General features: G+C 34.7%; 1 protein-coding gene across 1 annotated transcript in view; it reads left to right on the forward strand.

The window, feature by feature from the left end:
* PEX7 (peroxisomal biogenesis factor 7) overlaps nt 1-16,970 on the forward strand; it is a 53,004-nt gene that overhangs the window by 30,521 nt on the left and 5,513 nt on the right. Inside the window, exon 9 of the mRNA XM_004673884.2 lies at nt 8,842-8,941. Within this exon, the coding sequence (XP_004673941.1) occupies nt 8,842-8,941 (100 nt within the window). The remainder of the gene's footprint in view (nt 1-8,841; nt 8,942-16,970) is intronic.

The following is a 16,970-nucleotide window of genomic DNA, read 5'->3' on the forward strand; positions in this document are numbered from 1 at the left end:
TCATGATGTCTGCAGTTTATTTCTAAATTGTTCAGCAATCCTATTATTTGATATGTGTGTGTACCGAAAGGAAGATAGGCAAATGTCCCCTTAACAGTTGGCTAACCTAGGTGAAGGGTTTTTGGCTGTTCATTATATTATTCGTTGAATTTTTCTGTGGGTTACTATTTTTTAAATTAAAACACTTGAGGAAAAAGTAAACTATAGTTGTTCGTGTAAAATAAGACACTGAAACTGTTTCTTGTTATTACCTTCTGGTGAATGTGATATTTAATGATATTGTTTAATTGTAAAATAAGATCAGCAGCTTTATTATATTGCATGAGTGGGGAAGAGAGCTTTAATTGGAATGTAGTAAACTTAGAATCCTAACAAAGCAGCAGATACAGAAATACCTTTTATCTTTGTCATATTTACTCTGGTGGGATTTGCCTTTATATAGTAAGTGTCTTAACTTTGGTGTGGTTGATGGGCTTTTTTATCCTTATGTTTATTAGCATAGAGATTTCCATGGGCAGATACTTCTTTCTTCCCCTTACCCACAAAAAAAGGTCAGCCAAAGTAAACAGATAGTATAGCTGAATATGTACTCTGTCTCACAAACCTTTCATTTCAACTTTACCTAGTCCCCCTTACCCACAAAAAAGGTCAGTCAAAGTAAATAGATGAGAAATGTGGCTGAATGGAGCTCAGATGTGGCTTCAGATGATCATTTTACCTCATCTTTTGAAATAGTTGTTTTTAATTTCTCCACATTTGTTCATCATACCCCAAAGATACAATGCATCTAATGATAGGATGCAAATTAGCATTTGCAGGAACTGTAATTGAACTCTTAAGTAAGATGATCAAAGAGTCGCTTAATGTTCAGTGCCTTTCAGATATCTTAGGGATAAATATCTTTGCATCTCTATCACATTTTTCACCTTGCAACAAAGGTTCACCACATTTCACCATTGATATTAGAAAAGCTTTTTAATGTTGTCTTTGAATTATTTTAAAGAATAAGAATGTTTGCATTACATATTTCTTATAGGAATTTTTTAGTATAAAATGTATTTTGTGTTAATAAAGCACATTCCCTGATTACAGGGGCAGGGTTGTCTGTTTTGTCCACAGTACATTGCCTGGGACATAGATATACTAAGTAAGTGTTTTTAAGTGTAAATACATATTTGTTATATAAGAAATGATGATACCTTTGATCACTCAGAATGTGAAAACCTGCAAACAGTTATATTTTATTGGTATTTATATTTGCCAGTATTTATTTGTTTTTATTGATATTGTAGTTACGGTTTTCACTTTGTGTTTAAATTTGTCATTAATGAACTGGATTTAAAGTGTAAAGTACTGTTGACATAAAATATAATTTTTCATAGAGAAAACTTAAAAATCAGTACTGATTAGTTTGAAAAGTTTTATGATTTAACAAATTTCGAATGACTGTGTTAGGATTCTGATTGTTAAAGTTAGAGATAATTTTTTTTCTATAATCAGTTATATACTGTTTACTGATAAATCACTTTGAGCTTTACATGCCTAATTGTTAAATATTTTTTTGTGGGTGTCAAGAATAATTCCTAGGCTTGCTAAGATGTTGTTTTTTTTTAATAGGTCCTAAAAGAGTTTCCCATTTGACTTTTTAAATCAGAAAACTCTTGTGTTAATGATTGTCACACTGGAAAGATCTTTTGATGAAGTGAAGCATAATTTTGCAAGTTAAATGTCAGGTGAAAAATGAAAATAATTTCCTCGAAAATGAAACAACATACAATAATTAGAAAGAAACCTGACTTTTGATTTTTAAATACCTTGATTTATAACTACAGAACATTTTCAGGATTTAGTACTAACATTTTTCTTTAAGAATCGACCCAAATCCACATCTAATTCATAATCTAAGGCAAACACATGAAGAAATAGACTTAAAAGAGAGGAATGTTAAGCTTCAGCTTAGTGCAGCATAAGTCATTGCTTTGAACTTTGAATTGTGCTGATTAGTTCCATCAGAAAATTTAAGGATTTTTGTCAGTTAATTTGCATTATAATTTTTTTAAAATTCTGTTGTGCCATTTCAATAAGGCAACTGAGTGGATTTTGTTTAAATTTGTATTTCCTAATGCAGATATTACTTTGCCTCATTATCCATAGAAGGAAATCAAAAGATAATATTTGAAAATGAAAATAACTAATGAAGTCATGCAGATTATTTAGAAATACAGAGTATCAGAAGAAAGAGCTGAAAGAATTTAAAGTGGGCCTCTGAGGTGAAAGATTAAGGGAATGAGGTGAGAGGCTACTGTTCTTTGTTTAAGCCCTATAAAATTACTGGATTCTAATTTGTGTATGTACAGTTTTGAAGAAAAAGGTAATCAAACAGTAGACCTCATTTTCCCCCTCTCTTGGTTATTTGCACATGTGCTAAGCCTATTTATTTAGTTCCTTCAGTACTGCCTGTCTGCTGTTAGTAGTTTACTCCATTCCATAAGAACTCAGGGATAAATAATTCACCCTTGAGGTCTGCTATTAATCTTTAGTCTAAAATGTGGCAAACTAAATATTCTAAAATTGAATCCTCAGAAATTTGACCTAATGGAGTAAACTATAGAGAGAATAAAGAAACAATAATTATCTGTTTTCATCTTAAACAAAATTCACAAGAATCCCTTATCTTGCTCTGCTGTGTCTACTGTGTCTCTTGAATGCACATTCCTGTGTAAAGCAGAAATCATCTTGAATTAGTTTGAACAGAAGTGCAAAAATGTTTCAGAGAATATGGGATCTGGTAGAGTTCATGGTAGACCTAAGGAAGACATTGGAGATGTTTGACTAAGTGCCTGTTCCATCATTCATTCTCTTTCTACAGACTGACTTTTTATCTCCTTCCCCCTAAGTTTTCAAACACCTTGTCACAGAACAGAGACAGAATTATATAATGTGCTCTGTTTCCGTTTTCCTTTCTACCTTTATTGGTGTCTAGCTTCTCCACTTTACCACCATTATTTTACCCAGTTGAGGAGAGTTGTTTAAATAAAGGAGGTGCAGACATTCCACAACCTGAAAACCAAATGTATTTATTAATAAATGCTAAGCTGCAGAAATAATGGCATTAAGTATTTCATGATGATACAGCTAATTAATGACCAGAGCATAACAGGCAGCTGCTTTAAGTTTATTTGAACATTTAGGTGTGGGATGAAGTTTTACTACAATTTCATCTGCTTCCTTATCTGTTATACTTCTGTGAAAGTATAGGTAGTTATATTTTGCAAACGTACTGTTTCAGATATGTTGTCTATTCTTACTCCCAAGATATTAACATGAATGAGTAAATAGAATTCTTACCATTTTGTTTTCTAGTCGGTTATTTGTTTGAAAATCCTGCAGAATTATTTCATAGTTCTTTAATATGTACCAGTAGACAGTAAACATTATGGGTGATTTCTTTTTCCTGAATCTCCTCCTGTTGAGATGTGACATTCTTTTAAAAATTGTCCTGCATCCCTATAGATTGTGACCATAAATACTGTGAGGGCAGTTCCTCCATCAGCTAATGGTTTCTTTTAATTCGTCAAAGTTCATCAGGCTTTGTGACATGTTGATTGTGATTAAGTGGAGTCAGCCTATCCCAGACCTAATTATTGATTGTGAAGTGGAGTCAGCCTATCTAAAATGTGCATCTAATTTATGTTTTAATTAAAATATTACAATTAATGTATTTTGATGGAAAATTTAAGTCTTAAATTTTATCATATTTAACCATAAAAGTTTGTAAATATGCTATGGTATTTTGGATACTTGTGGTTGAATATGCTAACAGACATCTTTGAAAATTACTCAGTAACCCTTCAAAAGTAATCATATCCTTAATTTAGCAGTCATTAGTACCTTTCTGTATTAAATTTTATTTTTTATTAAGAGCTCCAAATGATAAAATAATAAGTCCATAATTCCATGTATTCTTGGGAATCAACTTCAGAAGGGTTGCAATCTGTGAGGTTACCCAAAGAGTTGATCAGTTGGACACTTCGGAGAAAATCCTAGATTCTTCTTGACCTGAAGGCCTGTGTGACTGGGTTCTGCTTGCTCTCCCTTTCCTGCCCCAATGACGTGGGACTTTCCCTCACACTTCATCAGGCCCCTGACGAATGGCAGACTGCTTTCTCTGTTCCCTCCCTTGCTAATGCCTCACCTTCATATTTCAGTTCACTGTTACTTTCCTGAAGACGTCATTGTTAACATCCTTCTGTTGTCTTTGGGGATCTTGTCAAATGCAGTTACATTTGTGTCTTTGTGATTGTTTTAAAGAAAAATCAGTCTGTTGTACTACCCTGTAAGCTGTACGAGTGTTAACACCCTCTTTCCTTCTGGTATTCTGGGAAATACTTGGCATGTATTTGGAATGATAAATTATTGAGTGAATGAGTAAATGACAGGAGAAAATACTGACTTTTTTTTTCCTCATCACAATAGGTCATGTAAATGACAGTGTGATAAGGTTAAAATTAAATTTAAAAATCAGGGTACTTAGAAGGCTTTAAAAGTAGACAAAAACATTGCCCTGTCTTTCTTGCACTTAGTAAAGACTGTTATAGAATTGTTGGCAAACTCATAAGTTGAGAATAGGAAAGGAAACTTTGAAAAACATCTTAAACATTCTGTTAAACTCATCTATTGGCTACATTTCAAAGGGATTAATATAGAGATTTCAAATTACATTTTAGTCAGTGTAATTTCAGCTTAATTTTTGAAATGTGTTAATGTTTTGTTTTACACAGTACTGCATACTTGCTTTGTTACAAAATTGTGGAGTCAGGAGACTCAACCAAGACATTGTACTATAATTAATTTTTCTCTCCATCTTCAATTTAAATGAAAAATGTTCCTACAGTTCTGTAATATTTTTAATCATTTGAAGCCTGTCCAGTATATTTACTTCCCATGAGAGAGCTTAAATAGTCAGTGATTTCATCAGCAAAGAGACAAAAAGGCACCAAGAAGTATGTATGTGTGCCATAACAAATATTTCACTTAAAAGTAATATGCCTTATTTGACCACTTAATGACCTGTGTAGCCTTATTTCTGTCAATAAAAAGGAGCCATTTTACTTGTGTGCTAGATGCTAAAGACCCTGGGTTTATATAGGAATCATAGGACCCTAAAATTCAGTGAAAATTGCAGAGAGACCTTGTTGACTTTTTTAATCTGAGAAAGTCTGCTGAAATGTCTACTTTCCCCTGTTAGCTGCTTCTTACAACTCACCGCTTCTCATGGAACTTAGATAGAGATACACAGAAAAATTCTGGAAGTAGATATATCAAACTGTTCACAATGGTTGCCATTCGAGAGTGAGGGAAGAAATACATGTATATCTTGGCTATTAAAAATACTACTAGCAGCTTAGCTGGTGGTAGTGCAAGCTAGTACAACCACTATGGGAAACTGGAGGTTTCTCAAATTTAATTTCTCAAATTTCCATATAACCCAGCAATCCCACTCCTAAGTATCTATTGAAAAGACACGAAAACACTGATTCAAAAAGACACCTGCACCCTCATGTTTATTGCTGCTTTATTTACAATAAGAAAGACATGGAATCAACCCAAATGCCCAAAAGTAGACGGCTGGATTAAAAAGATGTGGTACATATACACAATGGAATATTACTCCGCAATCAAAAAGATAAACACATTTCTTTTACAGCAAAATGGATGGAACTGGAAGGGATCATGCTTAGTGAAATAAGTGAGAAAGAAAAAGAAAAATACCAGATGGTTTCACTCATAGCAGGAGCATAAAGGACAAGGTGGGGGGAATAATAATAATAATAATGAACAACTATGTACCAAAGACATTTTACAGGGGTGGAGTGGGGAATAGGCTAAAAAATGGAGTGGGGGGAAGTGCACAGGACTATGATGATGGCACATGGGTGATTTGGTGATGGGAAGTCCACAGGTATTACAACTGAGCCATCTCACAAAATGATGTAAAAATAATTATATTTAATTTTTAAAATACTGTTAGAAGCCCTCCCTGGTGACACAGCGGGTTAAAGCACAGCACTGAGAAGCTAAAGCCACTTCCGCATGAGTTTGATTCCCGCCTGCCCAGGAGGTGACCACATGGTGTGGCAGACCTCTCCTGACCCACCCGCTGCTCCCCTCAGCAGTGTACTTCATCGATCTGTCTGTTGTACACCCCAGTCTGTCTCTGGTGAATCCTCTCACCCTCCACATCTCTGGCCTGTACCCAGTTCTGTACGAATAAATAAATAAATATTAAAAAAATACTGTTAGAAGTTTAAAATTTGTAATAGATACGTTACTTAGCCTTTGGTCTTCTCAACTTACAGAAGAAATTTAATATGCCACTTGTAAAGTTACTGTACATAGAAGCAATAACTTATGTAACTCACTGTATTTAGTTTGTTTTTGATCATTTAGTTTTCTGAAAATTAATTTAAAGTGATGACTAGTAATAGCAATTTTGATTTTCCTGGCAATTTCCCCCCTTGAGATTAAGAAAATCGAAGCTTAGTCTCTCTGTTTAACAAATCTTCTCAGGAAAAAAAAAATTGACTTCATTTCATTTAATGTTCTGGGTTTGTTTTCACTTTGGTTTCACCTGAATGTTTTTCATTGAAACTTTAATGAAACTTTTGTGCTGGTGGTTTGTTTGGTTTTGTTTTATCTAGGAATTTTAGTTGTCTTCAATAAAATGTTGTTTTGGTTCCATCATTCTGGTGGAAATTAATTTCATAATTTTTATACCATAATATGCATGGTGTACTACATAATTTCTGTTTGACCTGTGAAGTAGCTTAATAGCCAATAATCACATTTTTATTTCATTCTTTAGACAAACTCAAACTCTTCATTTACCTCCTAGACTTTTGCAAAGCATGCATTTGTTTGAAGATTTGCATTGTGCAGATAAAAACTTGAGAGCTTTTCCCAGGTTAAAATGATGATGGGTGTGATATTGTGGCACCATTTGGAACTTTGACTGCAGGCTTAGGGCTAAATTAAGTTTAGCCCTCCTGCATGTGTGATTTACCTTATTACACTTTCAAACTAAAATTGGATAATTTCACATGTGTCTTTGTTAGGCATCCAGATTTTTCTTAAAACCATCCATTAAAAATTCCAAGAATTTATCAGGAACATATAAACACATCTTTTAAAATTGAACATTCTAATTTTTATGGGTTGTCTTAAATGTATATAGCTCCTGCTTTCTACTGAAGTAGTCTGAATCCCTTTTGAAGTCAGAGAGCCAAATACCTGGATTACACCAAATGGACCTTCTCATAAAAGGATTCTAGTAACCTGACCTTTGGTGGACACCCTGAGTCATGAAGAGCAGCCCACGAAACATCATCACTGTGTTTCCTTAAGAGATGCTGAAGATGCTCTTTATTACATAAGCATAAAGTTCTTCACTAGCATCTCCCATGGGTGAATTTCATTCTGAGGCCCAGAAACAGTTTGATTGCAGACCCTTGATCCCATCTCTCCTTTCCTCTTGCTTGTGGAAAGATTTTCTCAGGGCCTACTCCTGTTGAGTGTACGTAGCTTCATGGAATATATTGCTATTGACAAATCTCACTGTAGGTTACAGATTTACTTTTCTATCCTTATTTTTTCTTTAATGAATTTATTTTCTTGCTGTATCAAATGTATATTTTAAAAACTATGTTGAGTATTTTGGGTAGTACTGGTTATATGCAAAATCATTTGGTGGTGGTTTCAGATAATGCAAATCAGTGAATAACTGTATTTTAGAAATGAAATTACACAATTAAAGTTTACTTTTGCTTACATAAACATTATCAAGATCTAGAAAATTAGATTTCAGTACAATTCACTGTCTCTAGATCCAAAAAAACAAATATACAAATATAGAGGAAACCTCTGTTATGACTTCTGAGAAGGACAGCAGCTTGTTCCCTGTTTGACCTCATTTGTTTCAAAACTAAAATCACTCTTAAATATTGTGTAAATCTCAGCTTATCTGGTCAGCATTTTATTTATTGCTTCTCTGGTACCCAGACAGTGGGTTAACCATAGCAACAGTCCCTTTCAAACTTCATAAGGCCACCTCTGTAATTGTTAGGGAAATAATACCACCAGGTTAAACAAACTGTGACTGTTGGTTTTGTGTATTTACCCTTTCAAAGAGATCTGCTAAACCTTCATTCAGTTCCATGTTGTACATCATTAGAGAAACTGAATTGGGGTATGACTCAATGTTAAACACCATTTTTATGCTGTGTGTAGAGTCAGGTAAAAAAGTTAATGAGGACCTCCCTGGTGGCATCGTGGGGCAAAGAGCAGCACTGTAAGCTAGCCGTAGCCACTTCAGTGCGAGTTCAATCCCCACCCCAGAGGTGATCCACATGGCATGGCAGACCTCTCCTGTTTCTCCTGCTGCTCCCCTCAGCAGTGTACTTCATCAATCTGCTTGTTCTGCTCCCCACTCTTGTCATTGGTGAATCCTCTCACCGCCCCTGTACCTCTGGCCTGTACCCCAGTTCTGTACACATAAATAAAAAAAATCTTTTTAAAAAAAGAAGTTGATGATCAAATAAGCTTTAGAAATAAAATATTATTTTGTATATTGGAAAATCTGATCAAATTCTTCTCTGTACAGTAGAAATCAGAAAAATATGGCTGATTGACTATAATATTTTCATTTTTTCCATAATCAAGTATTTTTTAGTAGATTTTTTTCTGTAGGACCCTGAGGTCTGCATTTATGACTTGGTTGAACCTGTTTTGATGAAATATTTTGAGCAGTTTTAGCACTAAGATTGTTTCTTTTTGTTTCTACAGATTCTGGAACTTTTCAAATCCTGATCCTCTTCTTGAAACAGTGGAACATCACACAGAGTTTACTTGTGGTTTAGATTTAAGTCTTCAAAGTCCTACCCAGGTAATGTGTGTGATCTCCTGATATATATTTTTTAATCCATACAATTCACAGATACTTCTGGTGGCAGAGTTGTTTTTATGAACAAAACTGTTGGCTTTAGAGCAGAACAGTGTATGTTAATCATTCTGATCTCTCTTATTATATGAACTCGAATATTTGAAATGCTAGGGACAAAAGGTTTCCAAAAACTTAGTCCTGTCCCTGTTCTCATGAAAGATTGACTTTTCAGTGAGCCACCCCAAAAGTATTGTCCCTAACATATTGATGGTTTTACATTGACCCTTGTCCCGAGAAAGGGTAATAGTTGAGGAATTGAATGGTTGGTATACTTCTGGAACTTCTGGGCCTAGAGTCAGCTCCTACTAAGTAGTTGGGATGCTACAGTAGACTAGTCATTCCCTTCTCAGGACTGTCACCCTCAACTCCATACTTCATGTGACAAGAGAAGCAGGAAAACAAAATGGAGGAGGATAGTAAGTAGGTCTTTCCACTTAAGGAAAAGCTGAGGAAATTATGGTTATAAACATTTGTGTCATTATAGTCAGAATGAAATGCCACAGTTATTGGTCTACATGGGGAGTTAAGTAAAGGCAGCCTGGGTTGGTATAATTTTACTGGATAGGAGAGGAATGTTGAAGGGTTGCATATATTGGGACAAGGGTAAAAATAGGATCGAAAATAGGCTACACACGAGTCAGGAAAATGTAGTATATCCAGCAATTAGGTTCCTTGCCCGAGCCAAATTTTGGGCTATTTGTACAAAGGTACTTTTTACCTTCAGACCAAACAGTTCTCAAGTACAATAGCAACAATTATAAAAGAAAGAAATTTTTGAGATGTGGTTAGAAAATTTGGGATAGTTGATTTAAAGAGTGACTTGTGGGTGCTAATAGACAAATTTGAGATTTTTGAGGTTAAGATGAGATTTTTGAGGTTAGGAGGGAAAAGGAAGGAAAAAGGGCTAAAGGGCTATAAGGGATTATGTTGTAAAACTTAAGGCAAATGTGAATGATTCATACATAAAATAAAAGTATATATCTTACAGAATAAATAATGACTGTGCTTTGAATTTAGGAAAAGACCAAATATCAATCATCAGTGCAATTTTTAATGTGAAGAATGAACAGTTTAATTCAGAAAAATTATAAGTTCTTACTAGAATATCAATTACTATGAGCACCAAGAATAAAGTGAAATGAGGGGGAAGGGTAAATGGGGTCTTAAAGGCTTTAGTAGTAAAACCACTAGTAGAACCATCCACAATGTGAAGTAATCCTAAAAGTAAGGGTATTCCAGTTATTAGAACAAAAGCCTAAAGGTTTCAGGGATGCATTTCATTGTAGGGAAGGAAAAATTTGCAGGCCTGGTCCAGAGTCTTGGGATAGCTTTCTTCATCAGATGTCATCTGCTTCCTTTCCATGAGGGTGGTGACTGTCTCAGTAGGTCTGTTAGTGATGAATTTAAGTTTTAGTGGCTCCAAAATCTGAGAAATCCATTTGGGGGAGGATTCTTTTTAAGATGAAAAACTTGAATCTATGAGTCAGTCAGTGCCTATTGATCTAGCAGCACAGAGATTTGTCAGCAGTACCTGGTAGGGTCCCTTCCAAAAGGAATTGAAGATAGATGTCTTCTCCAGTACATGAAGTCTCTTGGCCAGAGATGGTGGTGTTCTGCCTCTCCCAGGTATGCACTGTGGAGTGACTGTCTTACCAACTTTGAATTATTTTTTCAGGGCGCAGATGCATTCCTTGTGGTTGGTTAAAACAGCTCGTTTTGTAAGGATAGGTTGTTTAAGCCTTGATCTAATTTCACAGTCCTGAGTATAATTATTTCACAGGGAGATTGGTCTGTATTTACGAGAATGTGTTGGTCTAAGGGTAAGCAAAACCAGGGACAGTTTTTGGTGATAGGAGACTGAAGGATTCAATCTTTAAAATTCCATTTGTTCTTTTGATCAGTGCAGAAGATTGAGAATGGGAAATGCACCAAAAATGTTAAAATGTTGGAAGATTAGTTGATTTTCCAAGCAAATTGTATGCTTTGACCTATAAAATGGGTCATTATGAAGCTTTAAAGGAAATCTCCAAAGAGCATTTTTTTAAGATTTATTTATGCCTACAGAACTGGGGGTACAGGCCAGAGGTGCAGGGGCAGTGAGAGGATTCACCAGAGACAGAGTGGGGAGCAGGATAGGCAGATCGATGAAGTACACTGCTGAGAGGAGCAGCGGGTGGGACAGGAGAGGCCTGCCGTGCCATGGGGTCACCTCCAAGGCTGGTGATTGATCAAACTCTCACTGAAGCAGCTGTGGCCAGCTTGCAGTGTTGCATCCTAACCCGTTGCGCCACCAGGGAGGGCCCCCAAAGAGTACTTTAATCACTGTGTGTGCGATCACTCTCAACATGGAATGTTTGAACCCAGTAAGAAAATATGCAGACCATTGCTAAAACACATTTATACCCTTTCAGTGGTAGTTATGGGTTAAAGCCAATTGCCATCTCTCAGTTGAGTCTGCCAGAAAGGAAAATGGCTCACTGAGGTGAATAGGTTTACCCAGACTATGGGGCAGATAAACTTTTGAGGCAATTTTTGGGAGCTGGTTTCCAATAATATTTTTTGCTACTATTTCTTATATTGTGATATATTTCTTGTGATACCATTTTTGTATTCCCAAAATACAAATAAAGTCCCATGGGTTTTATAGTCTTTTTTTATTACTTGCCTGAAAGAGATTAAAAATCCCGTGTTTTCAAAGTAAGCCAGTGTGTAGCCAGGTTTCTGTAGTGTAGTGGTTATCAAAGTAAGCCAGTGTCTTCAAAGTACGCCAAAATCATGAATAACTCCACAGACATGTCTGCCAGCAGTATAAATGTTAGCAACTTACTCCTCAGCCACGTCGCAAACGAGGGTTAAGGCAGTAAGTTCTGTCTGTATTTCCCTGGAGCAGCACTATTGGTGGAAGGAGCTTGGAAGTAAGTCCTTTGGAAAGGGTAATTTACTTATTAATTGCTGCATTTGAACTTGTCTTGCTTGGATGTGTACATTTAGAGCTTGTGTTGTCTTCTTGGTAGCATTTTGAAGGGCTTTAGAGGGTTGGTCAGTCAAATTCACCTCATCACAAGTTGTCTGGGTGGGTGATCTAGTTAAGTTGGTGTCAGCAACTTAACTTCCTCTAGCCTTTAATCAAATGAAGAATTGAGGAGGGAAAGTTACTATAGCTTATATCATTATGCCTGAATATTGTTTAAAACTCTTTTAAAATCAATCACATTCTTTTCAGATCTTTGTACATTGTTGAATTGTTTTCTGTCTATAATTTTGAGGAAGAAGTCAATGGTGGCTCTGGGGGGATCTTTCTTAATATAAGAACATTTATTTAATCAGTTTTTTTTTCTGTCAAATCTAAGGAACTTTTTTAGTTTATTTTGGCTCTTAGACTATAAGTTGGTATAGATAAAAATAACAAAAATAACATGTTTCATAAGTATGGATGACCAAGTTAATCTCTTTGCAAAGCCTATAGGGCCCAGAAGAGTATTAGAGACTTTTTTAGTAATTGTCTGAAGTTCAAATTTTGTCTATGAAGTATATGTAATTGGCAGTTTCTGCCAATTTGTCTTCATTTGACAAATAAAGACATTTAATGAGAATATTTTTTTGGATATATGAAAGCTGAGAGCACGGCTCTGCTAGAAGAGATGTTAAAGTAGTTTTGTCAGAGGGAGAGAGAGAAGCAGGAGGAGGGGAAGGAAAAGAGGAGAAAGGAAAATGGGATGGAGATATAAGAGGGAATAGAAGGAGGAGGAAGAGAAAGAGGGAAAGGAGAAGGGGAAAAAAATCTCTTGAAATGCCAAAAATGAAGTAAATATACAAGATATTTTTGAACTTAATTTGATCACTCTGAAAAATAAATAGGCAAAAAAAGGAGTGTAATATATGCAAAAGTAAAATGTATAAATAAAATAGAACAAAGGAAGTGGGGAAAATTAGATTTTTGTAAAGTTACTACTACATGCGAAATTGTGTAGCATTATGTGGAGGCTAATTTGATTAATTGAAGATGTATAATACCTACAGTAGCCGCTAATAAGTTATAGTAAAATAGTATAATTAATATCCTAATAGTGGAAAAAATTATATAAAGTAATCAATTACCTCAACATAATAAAGACCATGTAGAAAAAATTCACAGCCAACCATATTCAATGGCGAAAAACTGAAAGGTTTTTTTTCCCCCTAAAACTAGGAATAAAAACAAGGTTATTTTATTTCACCACATCTATTCAGTTTCACATTGGAAGTTCTAGTCAGTGTAGGTAAGTAAGAAAAAGAAATAAAAGGGGTCTAAATTGGAAAGGAAGACGTAAATATTTTTGCAAATGATATATGATCTTAGTATGATAGAAACCTTTAAATCCAGTCATTTGAACAATTAAATAAAAAGTAAATGGTCTAATTTTTTTTAAAAGTAGTTAAAAAACAGATCGATATGTGAAAGAATGAGAAACTCTGAAGATCAAGATTTTGTGACCTGTTAGATTTGGGACCTACTTGAAGAAAGGATTTGAGTCTAGATCAAATTTTTATTTCCAATGATCAGTTTTTTTCTCTTCTCCTTATAGTTTTTTTCTCTTCTCCTTATAGATTTATTTCTAAAAGCTTATCCTTTTAATCTGTTTTATTTATATTCTGATTTGAACTCTAAACTTTCTTTTCTTTTAAAACAAGATGATAATCTTAACCAACATTTTAGGTTTTTGGTTTTTTTTTACATATCTTCAACATATTTTAATGCAAACCTTTGTATTATTAATATTATTTATGTTTCTATCAAGTAATATTAAGCTCCCTTTTGGAGGAGATAAGTATGAAGTTCTTTGTGTATCTCCCTACTTTTCTCTCACTTATCTATTGCTGTATAACTAACTACCCTACAACTAAATGGCCTAAGAAGTAATATTTGTTCACAATTCTGTGAGTCAGCCATTTGGACTCGACTCAGCTGCGTAGTTCTTCTGTCCATCTTGCTTGGGGTCACTTGGGTGCCTCTGGCTCACTCATCTGGTAGGTTCAGTGCCCTTTGACTTCATAAACCCAGGATTCTTCACTTAGTGGCTGTAGGTTTCCAAGAGGGTGGGAGCAAAAGCTGCAAGGTGTCTTCAGGACGAGACTGGACCTCACATGGCATCTTTTCTGTTGCAGAGTAAGTCATGAGGCATGCCCAGATTCTAAGGGTGAGAAAGATGGATGCCTCTTGCTAGGAGTAGCTGCAAGGAATTTGTGGCCATTAGAAATCTACCATACTAATCTTTTGTTTTGAGTTGGTAGCTCTAAATTATTTTTGACATATTTATCCTTTGTCCACATATTGTGTGCTCAAGTTATTTATTGTATATTAATTTAATTTCACCCTTGTTCATAGTTTTTTTTTTTCTTAGAGTGTTTCTTTCTTTCATCTCTTAGAAAAGTGTCTTTTCATCAGTTTTCAAAAAACCTGTTGATTTTGTGGAGATGTTAACAGTTGCAGGTCTTTGCTGACGTTATTTTAGGGCTTCTTTGTCTTAATATATTCTCTGCCTTAAAAGAGATCTATCTGAGTTCTTGTATTTATAATTCTTTTTCTTTTTAACTTCCTCCTCCTTAGAGATCTGAAAAATGAGATTCAAAGCATTCTTATTTTACCTCCATTCTTTTGGACAGAATGAAAGATCTTATCTTTAAAGGTTTAAAACTTGACAAATAAGTAGCTGGGGTCATTCTTCAAGGGTAATTGCTGAGAAATACTCTGCCTGCTCTTGTTAACCAGGCTAACCTTACCTTTCACTTCAGAAAAAAAATTTTCTTTGATTTTTTTGCCCTCTGATCATGATTTGTTCAGTCATGGTATTTTCTTTTATCCTCACTTTCTAAATTGGATACCTTTTCTTCTGTTTTTAGTGTTATGCATCTAGACCTGAGATACACCCATTTATATAATGGGATTTTCCATAATATTGTATTTTTAGAGTTCCTGACTTTGTGCTCTGCAGTATCAACTCTTTCAAATGCTCATTGATATTTAGTTAAGTATTTATAAATTAAGTACAGGTTTACATATCTTTATACATTCCTTCTGGGAGATTGTTCCTCTCTTTTTAATCTGTTTCATAATAGATATTATTAGTTTATCCCAAGATACAACCTCTATATGTATAATGAAGTTTATCATTTTTCACATGATGAAATTGGGAAATTACCTTTGGAAAAGAGTACAGATTTACCCATGCCACTACTCTGAAAAGGGTTGTCCAGAGTGCAGTGGGACGTAGACACAGGCTAACACACCCGCTTAGGCACATGCTAAAACCCTCAGAGCTGGGTCTGGGGGTTATGGTTAGGGGAAAACAAGCACTTGTTATATAATTTTGAGGTAAAAATTATAGTGAATAAAAGTATTTAAAACTTCTTAGTATGAAGTTGGAAATTAGATTTTAGAAGACAACTGGCATTAATTGATAGTTAAGATAACTGTGTCCTGTTCACCTTTTATCTGAAGTGATATTTTCTGCATCTATCACAGCCTAGTGTTGAAAAAAAACATGTGCCAGAAGCATCCAGTCTCCTTAGACATTAGTCTCTGCTGTTTCCTTCTTGATGCTTTCGTAATTGTGTAATTTTTACCTCTGTACTCTGTAGACAGTGCTTGCCATGAAAGCTTCTAGATTTATTCAACTAGAGCCTCTGTCTCTGAGCTGCCATTACTGAATCATCTAGTCTCTCATTCATTTTCCTTGTGCTAGAATATAGAATATATGTATTTGAATATGGCAAGAATATAGACCAAATATATTCGCTACTGCAAATCAAGTAAAAGCTGATTTAACACACTAGAAGCTACTTTTTTAAAAAAAGCTTAATTTGGGGCCATCCCTGGTGTTGCAGAGGGTTCAAGTGCAGGACTGCAAGCTAGCGGCAGCTGCTTCAGTGCCAGTTCGATCCCTGGACCCGGATTGATCCATATGACGCTGCAAACCTCTTCTGTCTCTGGTGAATCCTCTCACCCTCCGCACCTTTGGCCTATACCATAGTTATGTATCCATAAAGAAATAAATCATTAAGAAAAAACTATAGTAAATTCCAATTTGTTAAAAAAAATAAAAAGCTTAAGTTGGTTCTGGGTTCCTACTCGACTTTGTTTTGAAGTCTTTTTGGTTTTTTGGCCATTGTTTACTTATTCTCCTTCACTTTGGTCTATACAAAATTCTGGGTTTTCAAAGTCTAAGACAAAATTTTCCCTCCTGTTTTTTACTCACTAAATATTTGAGTGCCAACTGTGTAACAGGAAATACATAGTACATGATGGATACATAGTGGCTGCATGGTGGGACAAACTCTCTAACATCTATCAATTAAATAATTATAATTATTGAGTGAATGAATGTAAAGGACTTTTTTAGTATACTAGTCAATTCTTATCTTTACATAAGCTTCGTTGATTAACATAATAAACCATGTCCTCCTCTATATTCACTTCCTATTGTAGGTTAAGTGAGTAAAACATGTCTTTTCTAGAACTCAACTGTAACTTAATAATTAGAGTTCATTGCTAGTGATTACTTTCATTCTTCCTACATCTCTCTGCCTATTTTCCTTGTTTATTTTTGCTACAGTGACCAAGTGTCATAGAGATAATCACAACAGATTGTTTCCCAAGAGCAAAAGCAATTGTTTAGGAGTATAATGATAAATAGGAATTAGAAAACTTTTTAGTAAAGTAAATCTCTTAATGCATCAGTAGGAATTCCTTGTTCTATTAATGGCCACATTAAATCAGTTCTGAGAAATAACTATTAGTGGCATATGTGTGCATTTTAATAAAATAAAATAAAATGAAGAGAATTGATAAAATTAAGGAATATGAATTTATTTTATAAATTGTAGCTATACTAACATCTAATATTTCATTATGATGAAATGCTTCCTTTTCCAAAATTTGCATTTATTAAGACCATTATCATTGAGGATGTTTTATAAACAAGTTTTGTGTTTT

The sequence above is a fragment of the Condylura cristata genome, unplaced genomic scaffold (genome assembly GCF_000260355.1).
Source record: "Condylura cristata isolate star-nosed mole 26May11 unplaced genomic scaffold, ConCri1.0 scaffold00001, whole genome shotgun sequence".
NCBI lineage: Eukaryota > Metazoa > Chordata > Mammalia > Eulipotyphla > Talpidae > Condylura > Condylura cristata.